This window comes from Streptopelia decaocto (genome assembly GCF_964273445.1).
Source record: "Streptopelia decaocto genome assembly, chromosome: 9".
Taxonomy (NCBI): domain Eukaryota; kingdom Metazoa; phylum Chordata; class Aves; order Columbiformes; family Columbidae; genus Streptopelia; species Streptopelia decaocto.
The window spans coordinates 18,358,874-18,379,090 of NC_138664.1; the positions used below are offsets into that span (position 1 = coordinate 18,358,874).

The 20,217-nt window shown below is 41.9% G+C and overlaps 2 protein-coding genes across 5 annotated transcripts in view; one reads left to right on the top strand and one right to left on the bottom strand.

Moving 5' to 3' along the window:
- Positions 1–447: 447 nt before the first annotated feature.
- On the bottom strand, positions 448–13,125 carry RCN2 (reticulocalbin 2). Of its 2 annotated transcripts, none has more exons than XM_082061221.1 (7): positions 12,970–13,125; positions 12,734–12,839; positions 9,427–9,623; positions 7,028–7,129; positions 6,616–6,712; positions 4,105–4,247; positions 448–1,231 (listed from the first exon to the last, which is right to left on the bottom strand). In XM_082061221.1, the coding sequence occupies exons 1-7, from the start codon at positions 13,078–13,080 to the stop codon at positions 1,079–1,081; spliced, it is 909 nt and encodes a 302-aa protein (XP_081917347.1). In that variant the 5' UTR covers positions 13,081–13,125; the 3' UTR covers positions 448–1,078. The 2 variants fall into 2 exon arrangements, with proteins under 2 accessions (XP_081917347.1, XP_081917346.1); XM_082061220.1 differs by having other exon boundaries at positions 7,028–7,141.
- A 3,437-nt stretch (positions 13,126–16,562) lies between these two features.
- Positions 16,563–20,217, top strand: part of SCAPER (S-phase cyclin A associated protein in the ER) — a 146,936-nt gene continuing 143,281 nt past the window's right edge. Inside the window, exons 1-2 of one of the 3 annotated variants that reach the window (XM_082060839.1) lie at positions 16,563–16,695; positions 18,718–18,793. In XM_082060839.1, the coding sequence (XP_081916965.1) occupies positions 16,640–16,695; positions 18,718–18,793 (132 nt within the window). In that variant the 5' untranslated portion in view covers positions 16,563–16,639. Of the gene's footprint in view, positions 16,696–16,750; positions 17,242–18,717; positions 18,794–20,217 lie in introns of those variants that run through there. The other 2 variants (XM_082060838.1, XM_082060840.1) reach the window with 2 other exon arrangements.

Here is a 20,217-nt window from a genome sequence, read left to right on the forward strand (position 1 = left end):
ATTAAAAACCACTAACACACACTACAGTCTGTTCTGCGAGGCTTTGTCTTTGTTTAGAATATTTTGTTAATTCCTGTGCCTTCCTACGAGATAAGAAGTGAATACGTGTACTTTCCTAACTTGAATCCGTTGTGCCGTTAACCTTTCAGATGATTTCAAATAATCACATACTGGGACAGTACTTACTTTCTTCAATGGTAATTGTGGAGCTTTCAACCAAAGTTAACTTTCAGAGGTTGTTACTACATAAATTATGTAATGCCTTGATGCTTTAGAGTTCCATATATCCCAGATAATAAAAATCCCTCCACATCCGCTTTTGCAAACTTGTCCAGCAAATGCTAAGAATGTTGCCATTGTACCCTACATACACTGTGTACACTGTTCACACTGCAAGGACTTGCTCTGGTGACCCACAGTAAGTAATACATGGACAAGACACAGAAAGAGTATTTTAAGTTTTAATACAACAAAAGAATAGGGTCTTAACACTGTAAAATACCATCGTATTACTAATGCTGTAGAATTGTACATTAGAAACAATTATTGTCTATAGATGTAAAAATAGCAAGTTTTATGATACAATAAACACAGTATAGAAACCATTTAAAATGAAGTAGAAACCTCTTAAACAATTGAGGCATTAATCTAAGTGTTTCTCCAAATGTATTAAATAAAACACAGTTAATACTGACTCTAAACATCCCTCCCATCTTACCCACTCCCCCCCCCAATTAAACTAATTAGAAAAAACAGTAGTCTCTCAGTTACTACGTTTTGCATTCTTTCAGAATCATTTAGATTCTCCATTTTCTTCAAGTACAATAGAACAACTCTTCACAATACAGTACTACACCTGAAGTAATTTCTTTCCCAATGCTATACAATTTTGGCAGTAAGTATTTAATTTTGAAGATAGAAGAGGCCCAAGGAAGTCTGCAGGAGGGCAATTAAATTTTGAATGCAAATTATTTACACAAACATTAGTGTACTGTAATTACAGCCTAAAACTTGCAATGGGTGCTTTTAACAAAAGCTCCAAATGAAAGAAAGGAAAACAGATTACAAAATAAATAGTCTAAAGTTCTTCATGGTAGAAACGTTCATCGTGAAGCTGCCTACCATAATCCGTTGCTTCACTGTTGAGAAACAAATCCTGGTTCTTAAGAATTTCTGCTTCGGAAAGCTTTTTATCATCATTCAAATCCATTTCTTCAATAAGGTGTAGAGCCTTTAAAATAAAATGGAACACCATGTGCACAGTTAATAGATATGAACATTTATAAATAATGCATTTGGAATGGCTTTGTCGAAGTCCTGCTGCAGCACTATGATTTGTAAGGAGCTAGACAAGAGTTTGCATTCAGAACAGAGCCTTTCCTTCCTCGGGTTGTTTCCCTTTGCCTCTATTATTTGGTGGCAAAATCATAATATCAAATCTCTACCCTCCCTATCAATTCTAAAGCAACAAATCAATGTCAAACCCATAGATTCACTTTGAGGGTAGATGACAGTATTAAACCAGCAACGATTCATCATCTTCCTGCAAGCACCTGTAGTCCTTGAGACCCACGGGCGAATGCAGCACACGTCTCCCGTGCACACTGTACAGAAAAGGCCAGCTCAGCGTGTCGGCTGGAGCCCTGCTGGACATCCAGCCGCCACCGACAGCTACCGGAGCACACCCGTGATGTGTGGGACCTCGACCAGGATGTGAGCCAATACAGCCCTCAAGCGGAGCACCTTTTTCAGCAGTGTGCACCCGCTGTGTCTCGGTCGCCTGCGCACCCTGTGTCTGACAACACCAGCACCGTCCGCAGCTCCCAGGTGAAGCTGCAGGCAGCCTTGCTGCCAGCTCGGGAGCTGCCTCCTGTGCTGAGCCATTTTGTATGTCCTGAACCTGCGGAGACTCACTTTTCCATCATACATGCATATTAACAACAAAAAACGAAAGTAGGGATAGAGATTTGCAGCTGGATATTCTGTATCTATTTATGATTTGCAAAAAATGCTCCATAGCTGTAATTCATGATTAAAATGTAACTGCAAAGTATTTGATGTCTACTGTGAAAAAGGCTTTTCAACTTTCAACAGTGGACAAGATAAGCTATCTATGCGTAGGAACTTCAGCTTTGGGTAGCAATTCACGTTTTCTCTCATTTTCTGAAAGCAAAAGCTTGCTTTTCTCATAAAAAACATGAAAATACTAAATCATGACAATGTCAAATGAAGCTGCAAGGTAAAACAATTTTCAGATGTTTGCTTATTTGTGTATTACAAAGGGAAGATCAGCAGTAAAACAAAAACAGTTGCAGAGTATTTTACTTGTAGCTTATTCACAAGTATTACAGAGCTCAAAGCAAACAAGCCAGTACAGCAGCTCTAATGCACCTATGATTTCTGAGAAATACAGGAGCCCTAGTATTACATGTTAAACATCTGTGAATACAGTGATTTAGCCTTCTGGTCCTGCTTTTTCTGATCAGTTTGGCTAAATATAACTACTTAGTGACTTTTTAAAAAATCAAATGTTACATTTAGGCTGACTGCATCACCACAAAGGACTGAAGAAAGCAGGGACTAACATCAGCCAAGCAGATTTGAAAAGCACTCTGCATGGCAAAAGCTAAACAATTATTAAGACAAACATCCTGGTAAACACACACCAATTCCTGGAAATGGAATGTATAGTAATTTTTCTATTTTTATGTTATTCAGCTACCAGGTTTTCAAGTCATTTTGATATGCCAAAACAAACCTGCAATATTCAGCTTTCAAACAGCAGTTAATGATTTAAGTCAATGCTACCTTCTCTTTAGAATATGTGACTTTGTTAAGCCCTTAACTGAAGAAAAAAGATAGTGCCTTAGAGAAATAAAGAAATAATGTCCTGCAGAGCTGCGCTGTTCCTACAGCATGGCCTTGCAGGAAGCTACATTGGAAGGAGTAGCAAAGCACTGCTAAAAAACAAACAAAAAACAACCAAGCAAACCAACAGAGGCATGAATAGACTCACCACCACACAGAATTCATGTCAAACCAGTGTTTTTCTGTGAAATACGAACCAACCACGCTCAAGAATCAGATGTTAAAAACATGCAAAGGCCACCACATATACAATATACTGTGAGAGCAACTGAACAGCTTGGCTGGCCACGAGGTCAGGGACGTTCGCAGCCAGCGCCACCTGCTCCCCACCGTGCTTTTCTGTCCCAGCAGAGCTGCCAAAGGAAGAGGCGGCACCGCGGAGGGTCCAACACGGCTCTGCTGCCCACAGAGCGGCTCCTGGCTCCACCAGGAATGGTGGAGGCAGGGCAAGAGCTGCTGTTCCTGCCATCCTCAGCACCAAAATCCGCCAGTGCAAAGGAAAGGCATTTGGACAAATTAAGATAAAAATTACTAGAGGAAAGGCAGAAATCCTCTCTACTGCAGTGGGCAACTGTGAAACCTGCTTACTAAAACAGGGTGTTCTGGAACACTTGCTGCTTCTACTGCCTGCTACAAAAACATCAACTAAAGACAGCTAAAGTGAGAATCCACTTACACCTATGATGGCGTTCTACCCCTGATTGAACCATTTTCGTTAGCATCATCAAAGTTTGAATTACAGCATCTTGAATCACAGAATACTTTCATCTTCTTGTCCTTATGAAAAGCCAGTTTTTTATTTCTAGAAATTATTGTGATTTATCCAGTTAGAAGAATTGCGATCAATTTCTGTTTTCAAAATGATGTTGTCAGTATGCAACAGCTTATTTTAGTAGTATATCTCATTAGATTTACCTACAATAACTAAAAAATACCTTATTGAAATGCTATACCCTTAAGTCAAACCAGATAAGCTATTTAAACATGTAGAAAAGCACTTTGTTAATTTACAAACATTCATACAGTTAACAGGAACCTCAGATTTCCCTAAGGAAGTCAAGGACCTGTGTTCTTTGTCCAACTGAAAAAAACATTAAAAATATATGCAAGGTCCTACTAAGCATTCTTTTTCAACCACTAAGCCATGGTGAGTCTGAATGCACCCATCATTTTCTTGTGATACCTTCAGAATTCTACTGCATTAATTAAAATCTAAGCAGCAGTCAGAACACCTACCTCCTCTTGTGCAATACCCTGATTATTGGGTACTATCCAAGACAACAGCTCCTGAGGGTTGAGTTTTCCGTCGTTATCCTTGTCATAGTCATTCACAAACCGATCCTTCTCAACAAGTATCCATTCTGGATCTTCTCTTGCAGCTAGTAAGACACATTGTCAAGTTTAAAGCCACTCTTTACCTTAAAGCAGATGTTTTCACCTTTTCTCCTCCACAAATTCTCTTACTCTCTTAAAACATTAAGTGATTTCACTAAACAAAGACAAGCCTTACAGACCAGTTACAATAGATTAAATAAATGCATCTGCCTACATATGAAACAAATACTTGTATAGATTACAACAGAATGTAAAGCTAAAGTAATTTTAAGATTGTAAATTTACAGTTGAACTAACTGGACTTTAAAGTCAAGGGTTACCATGACCTGAATTACCCACGTTGACAGTGGAGCAAACGTATTCTATGTTGAATATGCTGCCAGGTAGAGGGTTTCCTACTTATTGGGGCAGCTGACGTATCAGTAGAAAAAGGCTGAAGTGGATGACAGAGCTATCTTACATTTGCAGTATTTACCTTGACTGAGCTAAGATTACTCTCCCACTAATGTATAGAATGGTGTTGCAGATACCATGTTGAGAGCACCATGTGACACCAATATCAGCAATACTACAGGCCTCAGACATGGGGCATCTCAGCAATTAATGGACAGAGGAAAGTAAGGAAAAGCTTTAAATCAACAACTGTCCCAGAAAGTATGTAGACAACTACTGCTTGGCAGCATCTGAGATTATGAAACTTAAATAGCTGTATTAAGTTTTTAAGATCATTCTAATGTCTGTTCCCCTGCTGTAACATCAAGGGAGGTCCATCCATGACAGCCAATAAATAGAGAAGGCAAAGATCTTGACTAGCTCAACAGAATCAGGCCAATACTGCAGGCTTTCAGAGTAGTTTACTGCCTAATATTTTTTTTTGTTTTGTTTTCTAAAATACCTGGAGTATATCCAAAGCAATTCCATTTACTGTCTTTATTTATTTCTTTATTTGTATACTTGATTTATAGTTAACCTACGCAGTAGTATTGCAGCCTGCAACCTAGGCAGCAATCTTCAACTTGTCTCTAACTCTTCAAGAAATTTAGAAGCACTTCACCAAACCAATAAGCACTGCAGACAACCATGAACAGATATTAAGACCTCCTAAACCTTATGAGAGTCAAAAGTAGTTGGCATCAGAAGCAGGTTTAAAAAACAGTTTAAAAATAATTTGGTTTCTATTATAAAAGAAGAAAAAGAGTGAAGCCTCTCTCCTTCCTTTCTAACATCTAGTTTCCAAGTAGGTAATGCCTTAATGTCACAATTCACCATACACTGTTGCCCCAAACCACAAAAGACTATTGTGAAACCAGAACCACCATGTAATTCATTGGTCATTTGGAAGTGTGCTGCAGGAGCACTGCAGAAGAGTGGGCCATTGGGAGGGAAGTTGAAGTAGTTTCTACAATTATAGCTGATTCTCAATTTTTGCTATAAAGTTTAAATGACAAATCTTTATTACTGCGAGGATGGTAGCAACAATTTCACTCCTTTCCAGCACCTTTGGATAGACTGGCTTGGAAAAGCTTTTTTCAAGTCAGAGCAGGAAAAAGATACAGAACTCTGTAGTTGCATCAGAGACGTATTGTTTTTAGTGGCTCCAGCAAACAAAGATGTTATAAGAGGTAGAATTCCAGGTGGTTGATTGGCGTGAAGAAAAACTGACTATTCCCCTATTTCTCCATATCCTGATGTGGCTGAAACCTTTTCCCCACGCTTAAGACTTGGCACTCCTTAGGACCAAGCAGAATTTCCCCATGCCTCAAGCTACTGGTCTTTTGGGAACTGGAGGAGATATTTGCCCTGACCTGCAGCAAATCAAATACAGTGTATAAAATATTTACCTATTAGCAACATAGCTGAAGTATTGATAAACACCAGACAAGTGCTTTTTCTTGTTAAAGAAGGAACAGATCAAGTTTAAGGAAGGGCAAGAGCAGAGAAAAAAAACAGTGAAAGCAGATAGGCTTTTGGTATCTGGTACAGTGAACAGTGTCCTGGCACTTCCCCTCCACCACTCTTAAAACACACATGGTTTTGGTCCTTCTAAAGCAGGGCTGGCAGCTGCCCTCCTCAGCTGGGAAAGACCAGGCAAGTTTTGCACATGTGTCCAGTTAGCAAAGCTGCATCTTATTGCAGCTGCGTACCTCGTGATGGGGAATATGCTACAGTCTTCAGGAAACAAGAGGTAACTTGCAAAGAAACAGTGGAATGGGCAAACTGCTGCCAAATACTGAAATAATTACTTAATATGTCCAGTACCAGGAAACAAAATTATTGTAGAAGACAGGAAAATGTTACTCAGAACATGTAGGTGGAGGTGTAAAAAGCTGAAAATCAAGGTGCATACAATTCAGCCCATTGCAAAAGCTTTTGTTCAGTTCTTTCTTTCATTCCCCTGCCTTTTTTCCTTACTTGGGTCTCTTCTGTAATCACCAAGGAATTCTTCCAGGCTAACAAATCCATCACCATCTTTATCATGTTCTTCTAAAGCCTCCTGAATGACAAAGTCCTTTTGTGTACATACAAAAAGCAAAACATCGATTGGTGAAAAATTATCAACTTGAAATCAAGAGAAACAACAATAAATCATTTCAGAGCGATAAGGTATTCTTTAAAGACTTGCTCATCTCAAATCGGTTTTTCTGTTTTATGCAGACTAGAGCAGTAATTGGTTCCTGTGCAACAAAACATTTTACATTGCCGTAAAAACAATAAACCTAACGGCTCAAAAGCACATGGCCTGTAGCACTGGGGTTAAGCACACACCTTAAAAAATGTCACATCTATATACACAGGCTGATAAAGATACCCTCCTACGTCTTACCGTCATATACTCCGCTTCTTCAGGGTGTTCAAAGGCAACAAATTCATCCACATTTAGCTCAGGAACATCATCTCTATTAGCTTTTTCAAAACGCTTTTTCTCCTTTAAATGAAGCTTAGAAAATAATTTAGTTAGAGCACTTAATGAAAAGGAAAAACAACATAGTAGCTGGCTGGGAAGCTCATTAGAATATTAATTGTCTCACATTACCTACTTACACTGATGTTATATTTTCAGTAAAAAGAGCTCATCCAGAGCAACGAGAACAACACTTTTAATTGAGGTAGTTTTATTCAAGAATTGCAAAAAAATCCTCCTTTTTTTACAATTTAAGGAGACTTTTAAAACACGCTCTTAGCCAAGGCTTCGAAAACACAAAATGGCGACAATGAAAAGACCAAGAATTCCTGTCTTTATATGTGCTTCCTCTTCTAAAAGTCACCAATTCCCAAACTAACCTAGTGGAGTACAATTGATTATAATTAATGGTTGCCATTGCAAATTCCAAAATCGAAATTTTAAGGACGTTTAACCTTCTGGATCTATTTCTCGTTTATATCAAGGGCTGTTTGTAGTTCAAAGAAGGTCTTGAAATATCATATATGCAAAATGTCTTTTCTGAAGCCATTTTAAGTGCTGAAGGAGTAGAAAGATTCCTTTAGTACAAGACTGTAGTCCATGACACCTGAACAGGTTTCAAAGCAAAGTCACTTCTCTAACCTGTTTTAAGTATAAATATTAGCATGCCCTTTAAAAATAAATAATATCCACAATAAGCAGGCAAGTTCTTATTTCCGAATATCCTGCACTTCCTCGTTCTGCACTCCAAACGGGCACAATTTTTTCTTCTTGTTTCATTTCATTTTCATTGTCTCTATAGACAAAATAAAGACCTACACCATTGATAACTGATCTGTACTCAAACAGCATAACATGTAAGAAATAAAGTATAAGATCTTAACTATTCTGCAGAATAATTAACTGCACTCTTAAAGAAATGCTGACCTTAGCCTAGAGTTTAAAGAGGAAGGCGATTCCGAAGGATGGGCTACAGAAAGAACTAGACTGCAAGATGAACTATTGAGGGAAAAGTCTATTTTCCAGTGTTCCTTTGAGAACTGGTGAACAAGGCTGCCACCTTCTGGTACATTCACATGTTCCCTTGATGCCAATTCTAAATCAGTGCCACAGTCTGACTCTTCCATTTTGATTAGAGCAGGATCATTAATTTCCAAAGGTAAGGACAATGCTGAAGATGGCTGACATACAGTGCTTGGACAATGCTGCTGAGTTTGCTCTTTACAATATATGTTGAAGAAGTCAGCAATCAGGAATCAGTATAGCATAAATGAGTAGTTCTGCCTCAGCATATGTATCTATGATGGCATCATCTCAAACACGGGATCAGTATTTTGACTGGTAGAGCCATTTAAAGTTTTGTGTTGTTTAAAAGCTAAGTAATCGTTCAGTTAAGTGACCTCCAAAGCTTTACAGTTTGTTTCTTCGGTGTGTAAAATCCCCCACCCATTATCTATTTTAGCTACACTTCTGCCAACATTCGCTATTATCTACTACTACTATACCAAAAGCAGGCAAAACAATCCTCACAAGAAATAAAACAAAACACAACCTTAGGCCAGAATAGTCTAAAAACCTCACTCGCTTTTTGGGAAACATTTCTCTGTACTTCTAAATGTGTAACTTGAGACAAGTTTTGCCATGTGATGGTGCTCGCTGAACCTTCCCTCCCTTGCCTCTCTGCTTTCCACTCTCAAGTATCTGCATTCCTACAGGAGATTAATCCGTAACTTCTGCTGTTGATCCATCCAGTTTTAGCTTTCAGAGTTGCAGTTTGATTGCTAAAAATGTCTGCATCACTATTGCTTTCTCTGGGGGTCTCTGTCAGACAGAAAATGTTAAAGCAGACAATACTGATATCCCATGCCAGGTACTTGGGAAATAACTGCAGAAGTGGGTAGGACAGTGCAATAAAGGGGGTTAAAGAGCACAAGGTTTCCGTTCCCCCCCACCCCAGTGGTTCTGGCCCCTGCTGAGGGCAGGACACTCTTCAGGCTACTGGCCTAATCTAACAGATGGGCAGCTTGTTTTAAGATGGTGGCTGGAAACTGTGCTCTGTGCTGAGACCGTCCACAGACTCACACTCCACTCAGGCAGCAAAATATACTCAGGAGGTACAATTTCATTCTGTCTTTGTTTTGTTGATAGCAGCTTTAATACTCCATTACTTTCCTTTAATTACTCCCCTATCTCAGATAGAAGAAAGTGTTAAAACATATGCCAGCTGGTGTGGTTTCTCTACCCATCTTGTTCCATCACAATAAACAAATATTGCTGCCTTTTGCCAAGAGCTTACTGAAACTGACGCTGAAACATTTTACCTGTCGAAATGATTCTTCCTCTTGATCCTCCAGGACAGTGTTCTCATCAAAATCAATTACACGATCATACATTTGCATATTATACTCCTTCCAAGACACTAATCCATCACCATCTTTGTCATAGTCGTTGAAGTGTTGCTTGGCTTCTTGTGTAACATAATGTTTAAAAGACTGCTGTATCCAGGAACTCAGCTCCTCTGTGAAAATCATTCAAAAAATAATAACATTTAAAAAATCAGAATCATCTGCGCTATAAAAACTGTAAAGATGCCACAGGTCTGTTCTGTCTGGAATATACCCTGCAATTCAGATGTAAGCATATAGGCAATAGGTTGGTTAAAGCAAAACAATCTGTTTCCCCCATGCTTTGGCTTTTTTCAGGTTAACTGAATGAAAGAATAGATCACAGCTACAGCTTTCAGAGTATCATTTCCCCATTCACCCCCCAGGCTAGAGCTACATGGTGACTTTAATCTGGCCTATTTTCTGCTGCCAGAAAGAGCGTGATGCATCCCCCTCGGATACACATGGGAAGCGGGAGGGAAAAAATATTACAGGTAGTGTTCCTACAGCTGTGCAGTGAACTGCACCCCTAAAAACTGATCCCATCAGAAGGAAGATCCTTAGTTTTCAGTGGAGAAAGAGCCCTTGGTCAGCTCACTGGAACCTGAGCCAGGGAAGCAGGAAGCACTTTTAGTGCTTGAAATTATTATGTGGCCATGGCTTTTCAAATCTGAAGACAACCAATACTGTAGCACCCTTCCACCTTTTTTTTTTTCCTTTGGAGCTTTATAAAAATGATGCTGAATATGGTTTAGACAGACAACTCTAAGCATAACTTTGTAGCCAAAAAAAACATTGTTCACATCAGGTTTGAGAGGTTTTTGGTTTTTTTTAAATCCACAAACTGAAATAAAACTGAATTCAGTGCCATTGCCTTCATTACCCAAACTAAAATATTAACAGATATTTTCCCTCTACTTGAGACTGAAATCAAGCCTTATATATTCTGGAAATGCTTTTAAGCTACTTGTTTTTATAGAAGTGTGGCTAAAAGAAAGCAAGCTTAATATACAGATGAATTCACACAAATATGTTAAAGTTACTTCATTTGTGGAAGATTGGGAGAACATATTCTCTCAGTATCTTCCATTTATTTTCTGGTGCCTGGAAGGGGAAGCCACTCCTCTGCATTGCAAAATTATGTAGCTAAATCAACTCAATTGAAATCCTGCTCTGAAGAGTCATGATGACTAATAATCCTACAGAAATTACTGCTTTAGCTTAGAAAAAATCTTATAGCATTTAAAAATACTGAAGTATCTTATTCTATCCTTCTTGGCAGAAGAGTCAATACAACTTTAATAGGTTTATTTAAATACCATTGAAAAGCAGCGAGAGATTTTTAAAAATATATTTTGAATACTGAATTTGTATTATGAAAGGAACCAACTTTATAACATTCTGTGAATTGACTGAACATGAGGAGGCGTGTGTGCCATGTGTTGTAACCACCCAGCCTTGCGCACAAACCCAGCACTGCCTTACAAGAAAGTGCAGCATGATTTTTTAAAGATTGGGTAACATAAGATTTATAGCGTAGTTTATTTCCCAGCATTTAAGGCACGAGGCACAGCCATCTGAGTACATAATGTCCCGTGTCATTCATCAGACATACTTAATGGTCTGATATTAGAAAAGTGGTATTAATACATCGTATCTTCTCTCACTGTTACACGCCAAATGGAGGTGCCATTAATAAGGAAAAAGTTCTCAAAGAGTGTTTTGCAACACACTGAGAAATAACCGAGCTGAAAGAGCTTCGATACCATCAGTTTTAGCATGGAACACATTCCACTGTGAGTTTTCCTTTGGGAAGTGAGGGGAAGGTGAGCTTCCATTAGACTGAGAACCAGATGCAGTACGTACCATGAGTAGGGTGGAATTTCTGCACTTTAAAACAGACCTTTGTGTTGTGAACTGCCTGTTGCTTACTACAGGGACTAGCCATCCTGCCAAAGCTTTATATTGCCTCACCTCTACACAGGAACACTGAAATAAGCATGCAGTTGATTAGTTTCAGCATATAAATTGAAAGACATTCAACAGATTGTGGGAAACTGCAGCGGGTCTGTGGAATCCTTGACAGAAAATATGGGAGTAGAGATCAGCCTTAAAGATATTAGGATTTACCCTTGAGAAGGATGGGAGTAAAGGAGTATCCGGAGGTATGGAGTTGTACCGGTGAGAGAAGAGAGAGGTACCCGTGAGAGAGAAGGGGATGGAAGAATAACATGGATGATAGCAAAATTAACCAATGAGATGTTAGTGCTGTAACTTGTAACCAATAGTGAAAAGACACATGAACTGGTAGAATTGTATAAAAATGCACTTGTAGCAATAAATGGCACCTATTACTTTCATCTTGAAAGAATATGGTCCATGTCGTTTGTCCGTCTCAACTGCGACAACAGATATAGTTGATCTTGTCTTTAAAAGCATATTTTGTTCTCTCACCTAGACAGCTTCATGCATGTTTAATTTCATGTCAATGACATATCACTGTTCTGGTGCTTGAACAAAGATTCTAGTTGTTCTGTGAGTGTGTGAGAGACTTCTGATTTTTTTTGTCAGAATCACAGCAAAACAAAAATATACTTTCATAATGAGTTTTAAAATTGAATTAACAAGTGTCATGATGATGTACTGAAAGGGCCTTAGTTTACTGTGGAGTTCACTGGTTTGACTGATAAAAACCTGTCTGGGAAGAGACATTTGATACTATATTGTGATTAAAGGAATACACGGTCCCTTAGTGTCTCCAGGTATTGAAGCACATGTATGTGATCTAATGGCTGCAGTACTTTCTTTGCTTCTTAAACTTGCTCTCTGAGTTGCACAGGATTTCAAACTCAGAAATCCACTTGGTTCAAACTGACTCCTTGCACATGTGTAGTGTGAGTGCAAAGCTGTATTTATGGGTGTTGCTTTCTTACCTGTGTGACTCACTCCCGTGTGCTCTTGTTGGCCCTCACTTCTTTCATCACATACAACAGAAATCTGAGGGACTAAGCCATCCTATCTAAACTCTGCTGGTGCTTCTAAGGTGCTGTGAAACAGGGTCGTTATGTCTTTCATGCAGGTTCAGCACGAAGCGAGCGGCTGTGTCACGGGGAGCGTGGATCTTTGCCTTCTCCGAGGGCGCCGGGCCCGACCCAGGACTCGGCCAAAGCCCCCGCCCGCCTGACCCCCACGCGTGTCGCAGCCCGGCTCCGCGCTCGCAGCCCCTGCTGCCGCCCGCCGTTACCCTTGCTGAGCAGACCGTCCCCGTCCGAGTCGATCTTCCTCACAATGGCCCGCAGCCGCCGCTGCTGCTCTTCCGGGCTGAGCCGCGCGTACTCCTCCGCCTCCTCCTGCGGCACAGGGAACCGCGCGTCAGCCCGCCCGCCTCAGCCCTGCCCGGCCCGGCGGGGCGCAGCGCCCGCCCCGCGGCCCCAACGCCGGCAAGCGGAGCTCGGGCCGCTCCCGCCCGCGGCCCCCGACCTGTCCGCCGAGCAGCGCCTCCCGGTCGTAGTCGGCGCGGTGCTGTCCGTGCGCCGCGCCCAGCGCCGCCAGGACCAGGCCCAGCGCCAGCAGCGCCGGCCGCCGCCGCATCTCGCCCGCCGAGCAGGGGAGCGGGCCGGCGGCGAGGGGCGGGGACAGGGGCCGCGGAGGGCGGGCCGGGCCGCGGCGGGGGCCGGGAGAGCCGCCTGCGCGGAGGGTCGGACCTGCGACCCTCGCCGCGGCCCTCGGGACACAGCCGGTCCTGTCGGGACACAGCCGGCCCTGTCGGGACACAGCCGGCCCTCTCGGGATACAGCCGGTCCCGTCGGGACACAGCCCGTCCCCCTGGGGTACAGCCCCTTCTCTCGGGGTACAGCCCGACCCCCCCGGGTACAGCCCGTCCCAGCGGCTGCTGTGCGAAACGCTCCCAGCGGGAACGTACAGCTCGTTAGCAACAGAAAGTTTCTCCTCTCTTGCCCAGTGCAAGGTACCAACTACTATCAAGACGTATAGAAAAGTTTCCAACTTTGAAGCATCAGTGAAGCCTGGCAGACTGAACTGCTACCAGAACTCCAGACAAGCATCAACAAACCCTGGCGTGAGGGAAGGTCATCGGGAAACGAGCAGTGTGAATGTTCTATATTAAAAGGGGACAAATGTTTCGCTTGAGGACCTAACTCATAAATAATGCTTATAACACAAAGGGAATCAATGCTTTATAAATAACTCAATAAGGCAGAGTGATACAAACTTTCATAGCTTTTCAACACAGATAATAGAAAAGAAAGCTGTAAAATAAATTTAACTTCAATGACTGTGCAGACGAACTAAAAATACATGGAGTGCATGGGCAGGGGGCCTCCCCAGGAATACCATTTCTAAGAGCTGTCACATGAAATGGGGATTGCTCTGATCCCAAGCCCACTGAGGTCAAATTAATCGTTCTTACTGGATTAACTGAGATTTATGTAAGGCCATTGTTAGATCTGTTATTTCTCCTTTCAATATTAGTGTACTTCTGGAACTGAAGTGAGATTAACCTACCTGGATTTCCAGAAACGCAATTGTTGCCAGGTTTAAGCAGCGCCCTCAATTAATGGAGGTTGTCTGCTGCGCTGCCCTGTCTCTTCCGTGGTGACAGCGACGTCCTGCTCCCCGGTTAACCTCCAATTCTATTAACTGTGAAGCACTACGACAGTTCATTTTGAAGATCTGAGAGTAAAATATTGCAATAAATCAGTAAACGTGTTATTTCAATTTCCTGCCCATATAAGAAATGTCTTTCTATTAAAAAATCTAATAGTTAAGTCCAATATCTTTTATTGGTTTAAATGTCAAATTTCCCATCAGTATTTATATAAATCACATATACAAAATGTGAATTAAGTCATACTCCTTGTGGCATGTGTAGACAAGGCAAATCCTATAAGCAATCAAAACAGAAATAATATTTGACTGGTTTGTGAAACAGTACTGAAAATACTTTGTCTTCTTTGTCTAATGCATTACTAACACCAAAAAAATCCTCTTTGCTGTATATCTCAAGGGTTAACAAGTGTATCAGATTATACATTTCAGTGCCTAAACAATGGTAATAGCCACCAAATAACAAATTCAACGTAGATATGTGAAGAGCAAGTTTATGAGCAATATGTTCCTACGCCAAGATGACTGAAGATAGGAGGAGGAAATACAAATAACTGGAGCTTTAAAGCAAGTCATTATATCCTATACATTAAGAAAAAAATCTGAAGCTCACCAAGAGGGATAGCACAGGAAATAATATTCTTCTCTCGGTACTTAGCTGTGTCAAAATACAATCCAGACACTTCCCCGCACACAGTTAATCAGTCATGTAATAACATTCAAGATCATTCTGGTATGGATGCAAGAAAAGCAAAAAAAAGAGAGAGAGGCTCTCACATTACCTCGATATATTTAACCAAGCACACAGTAAATGCATCACTGTTGCAACTTGTAAGTAAGAAGAATCAGCAAAGCTATTTTTAAACCAGAATGCAAGTCATGCCATACAAAAAGTTTTTTATGCGCTGAACTTTCTGACTTTTCCGAAAAATCCCACCACCCCTCAAGCCAAATTGCATACAGTCTTTCACAAATCTGTTTGGAGCTGTTCTTTCAGTCACAAAGGAATCAATGTTAGAAGGTTGTGTTCAACACAACTCCTCTGTGAGATGTTGCAAATGTAGATCTGTTCCTGTTCAACTGTGGGCATGAGAGCATTTGTCCAGCAACACAAACAGCAGTTTGTTAACAGTTCTTTCTAGCAAGTGAAGTTATCCGTCTGGTGGTTACTATAATTTTTTGACATTTCTACATTTGAGTAAGGGGAAAAACAAAGGAGCAACGATTTACTTATAATCAGGTTCAAATACCTTGTGACTGGATTTCAAAATGGCAGTCATTTGCTTGGTAGTACCCAAAAATGACTTTGTAAGTGTTCTAGTTAATTGTTTCGTAACGCCTTGCACAAAGCGTCCTGAAATATTTTACTCTGCAGACATTACAGACCTGTTTTTCTACTTTTTTGCATTTAGTGCAGTTATTAATATCTGATGAAACAGGTTATAAAATGATACTATTCCGATGTGGTATCTGATTTGGCATTGAACCAGAACAGAAGGATTTGATGCAAGGCCCAGTACCACAGTGCTCAGGTCAGCCGCAGACCAGAGAGGCAGTTGTGGAAACTCAGACACCTGCCTGATAAATAATAAACAAGCTCGTTACTGAACAGTGACAGTATAAAGGGTTTGGATGAGACCTTCACCTGGCTCAGCTCTCTGCTCCCAACCAGCCAAGTGTCATTTCTGGGAGACGTTTGTGCTGCTGTTCCTGGAGACTTCAACCAAAGCGTGTATGATCTCCCAAGTCACCTATTCCATACCTTGTATTATTTTTAATATGTTAGAGATGGCAGCCTAAATTGTGCTGGTTACAGTTTAGGTCTCTTACTCTTTGTATTCCTATCACAGTGGGGGAAATGGATTATTCTTTTCACAGCCATGCTTTTACATGCTTGAAAACTCCTACCACATCCCCTTGTGTCTTCTCTTTTGGCTCAAAAGCCTCAGCCTGCCCAACATTTCCTCACAGGACAAGTTTTCCAGGCCCCAGAACCCACAAGGGATCCTGTGCGCAGTCCTTCTCCAAGCACAGTGCTGGGCTGGACACGTACCAGCCCACCCTCACCAGGGTTACACCCGGGATTAGCTCCTGGTTTGCTGTCTGCCCGCACATACACTCAATGTATTGGACATAATTATTTATTAGCCCGCACATATTTGATTTTCTCCCTTTTCCAGCTCGCCACTGCTGAGGAAAGGGCTCGATGCCGAGGGACCGACCGCCACCACCTCAGCGGCTCCGTCAGCCCGGTAAGCCCGAATTGACGGCGCCTCAGGGCTTCCTCACAGGGCGGCGCCAAGCGACAGACGGGCTGGCGCAGACCGGGGAGCCGCCGGGGCCTCCGGCACGTGCTCGGGGAGCCCCTTCCAGCCCTGCGGCGGGGGCGGGCGGGCGAGGTGAGGGCGACGGCTTCACCGGCGCGGGCGGCGCATGCGCGGGCGGCGGGGTCAGGCCGCGGGGGGGCCGAGCCCAGCGCGCGGCGGCGGGCGGGCAGTCGCTCGGCCGCTGGCGGCGGGATGCGATGACGTCACCGCGGCGGGACGCGCGCGGGCGGGACGGCGCGGCGCGGCGGAGAGCGTGAGTGGCCGCTCCGCGCGGCCCGGCGCGGGGGAGGGGCGCGGCGGCCGGGCGGCGTGGGGCGCGGCGGCGGGGCAAGATGGCGGCGGGCCAGCCCTGCCCCTCTTCCGCCCCGCGGAGCTCCCGGCACTGCCCCTGCGGGCGGCTCTGGGCCCTCGGCCTGCCCCGGCGGCCCTGCCTGGCCTTGCGCTGCGCGGGGCCGGGTGAGGAAGTGAGGCGGGTTGCTACAGGCAACCGGGAAGCCCGTGGCGGCGAGCGGGAGCGGTGTGTGTCGGCCGGGCCCGGCCGTGTGAGGTACATCGGCCGCGCGCCCCGCTGAGGGACCTCGGGGCGCCTCGCGCCAGCCGCGCCTCAGCCTCGCGCTGGAGGGCCCGTCCCGCCCCAAAAGTGTCTCTGTCCCCCGTCGCTCCCGCCCCAGCTGAGTCTGTGAGGAAATTCGGAATGGCTCGGTCTGAGGGAGGTTCCTCTGCGTGTGAACCTCGCTGCCACTGTAAGAGACACAGGTCCACCGTTCTGCTGTGGAAGTTGTATGTGAGGAAGGGAGAGGTACACACGCTGAGAAAACTCACTGTAAACCCTTAAAAATGGCCGTAAGGTGTATAAGTGTTTGCATTTTAAAAACTATTAATGACGTTTACAGTTTAAACTGATGATGTTTAAACTGATTGCTGTCAGAGAGAAAATCATTGTAGCAAAAGCTGGCAGTGCAGCAGGTCTTGCAGTGTACTCAGAGGTAGTGTTTGCCTTCTCTACATATTTTTCTAAATACAGATTCTTGTTTCTAAATTATTTTGAAGTGCCCTGCAGTACTGGGAAGATAATTGGGCCCTCTGTGGTTTGTTTGTTTTTTTTTTTTTTTCTTGAATATATATGTCAATTTAGTGAGCTTTTATTACACCTTGAATTGGATCAAGTTAATTTGGTGGGCAAAAGCACAGTTTTCTGAGATACCTCAGTGAGAAGACTTCTCATGCTGGGCCTATCCTGATGTCTGAGGTGATGCTGAAATACAATTGTTTATTGTTTTCAAAATCTCAACCAGCTGCAGAATGTTTATGTTTTCCTAAGCTCAGTAGGTTGTCTTGAAGCATACACCCAAGTGCAAATCTTAACAACTGCCTGTTTGTTGATAGAGGTTTTGACTATTTACTCATATGAGTTCTCACATGAGAACAAGTGAAAAGCCCACTTAAAGCAGTATCGTTAATGATAAAGACTAACAAAATCTGACTTTGGGTCTGATTGAAAGTTAGTCTTGTTCTGCTACCTAATTTCTGTTAGTTTGGAAGTGTCTAACTTTTGGATAGAGTGTGACTCTACAGATGGATAAGAAGTGTTGCAGGAGAGTGTTTGTACTGTAATCAGTAGCTGGCTAGAATTTATTTCAACATTGAAGCCAAGGGTTTAATTTTATTTCATAATTGTTATCACTGTTCTGGAAATTCTTGATAAGTCTATAAATATTTGGTTCTGTGCACTCCTGCACTTGTGGCAATGGTTCTGTAATTCAGATCTGGATAAAAGTGTTCAGTTTCGCAGAGTTGACTTCCACAGGAACTGCCACATCTTTTTTTTTTAAATGAGAACAGAAACTTTGATTTTATTTTGTTTCACCACTAATCATCGGATACCATTTTCTTAGCATCTCTCTGATTCATTTTTCTTTTTGAACCAGTAACCAGCTTGCCCAGTCCTCTACCACAGGAAATATTATTTTGCTTGCCTTTCAGTATTCTAGAGAAGTCCATGCATTGTTTTAAAGTTTTAATATTATTAGTACTGTCTACTATTTTACTACATATACATTTACATTTTTCTGTAGAGTCATTCTCTTTTTATTTTCTTCTTGGGCCTTTGGCTACTTTTACTATGAAACAATGCAAACACTTTTCAAATAAAACTTTCTTCTGAAAACCCAACTCTGTTCATCAGATGTCCGTGACATAAATGCTGCTAAGAAGGTAAAATTAATTTTAGAAGTGGTTTAAGTGAAAACGATTAATTGCATTTATTTTGATACAGGTATGAAAACTCAATGGGGTCGTCCAGAAATGTCCTAAGTGAGCCTGTTGATGTGGAGGAAGGCTATAACACGATGGTAAGACACTCAGCTACTATAACTGGTAGGATTTTTCCTACTGCAAGAAAAACTAAATTTTCCTGTTGGGATTCACTGACAAATTGTTCCATTTGTACCTTCTCTGAAAGTATTGATTCTAGAACCTGGATCAATTGACTTTATTAACACCATTATGAGAGACTTTCAAAAATGAATGTTCTGTAGAAGAAATTTATTTCTTCTGGTTTTGCATAATTTCTGGTTGTGTTGGTATATATATAGTTTTTTTGGACTTTAAGATTCCCATTTTAAACTGCTTTCATCCCATCTGTGCTCCAATGTAAGACCATAAGGTTTTGTTATTCTAATAGAGTCGTGTTCTTTATAGCGACTGAGGTTAAAGCTGAAATAATTTTATTTGAGCATGCGATGGATGAAACCGGTTGTTTTGTTTACAGCAATGTATTTATATATATGAACACCATTAAAACAAGAAGCCTCGGAAAAGGTCTTTTAATATTCATAGCCATGCAAAGAAGCAGTACAGACTAAATCACTGAAATCTGCTACTTAAGGCTAAACGAATTTTTGGTTACTCCTGCCTGTTAGATGATTGTATCTACAGCACTTTGAAGAGGTAACTTCTTTGGATAGTTAGGTAGCAAATAGGAGGATCCAGGCTGAGAAAGCCATGGAGAACCTGTGTATCAGTATCACTTGACTCCTATCAAGGAGGGTATTAAAGCTTGCTCGTGTCTAGTCAAATAAAAAGACCACATTGATACCCACTGGGCTTTGGCACAAGAGTTTACACTTCTCTGTGGCTCTACACTTCTTGCTAACTGTCCCGTTAAGACCTCCTCTAAGGGTTTTTGTTTTCTTTTGACAGATGTCTAACTTATAGAGACTAGAATTTTAAATCAGGCTCTAGTTTTGTGATAAAAAGTACTTGGAAATAAGATGAGATACTTCTGCTTTCCTTGTAGGCCTTTCTGGCTTGTAAAAAGTAAATGATTTAAAAAGTCAGTTTGGTGTGGACTAATGCAAAGTCTTACACTTAAATGGAAGTAATGATTTCCAAAAATAAAGATGGAAAACAACTGTCTTGGCAGGAGTTGTGCAGAAAGGAGCTTTGGGATTATAAAAAGTTGTACGTGCAACAAGAGAAATTAATTCTGCTTATATATTAGGAAGAGTTGAGTGTGCTCTGACTAGGGGACATGGACTTGGGAGTTGGACTAGACGTGCAGAGGTCCCTTCCAGGCTTTGTTATTCTGCGGCTGTGTAAGTTGTGCTAATTTATGTGTGATATGTCGTGACGTATGTATTATGATTATAAGTGATGAAAAGGTAATGTCATACTGCAAAAAAACCCCATGCTTCCTTTTGAAGTGATTGAATGGGAGTATCATCTGAAAGACGTGAATAACCTGTCCACACTGTTTAGCACTGAGGAGGTCTTA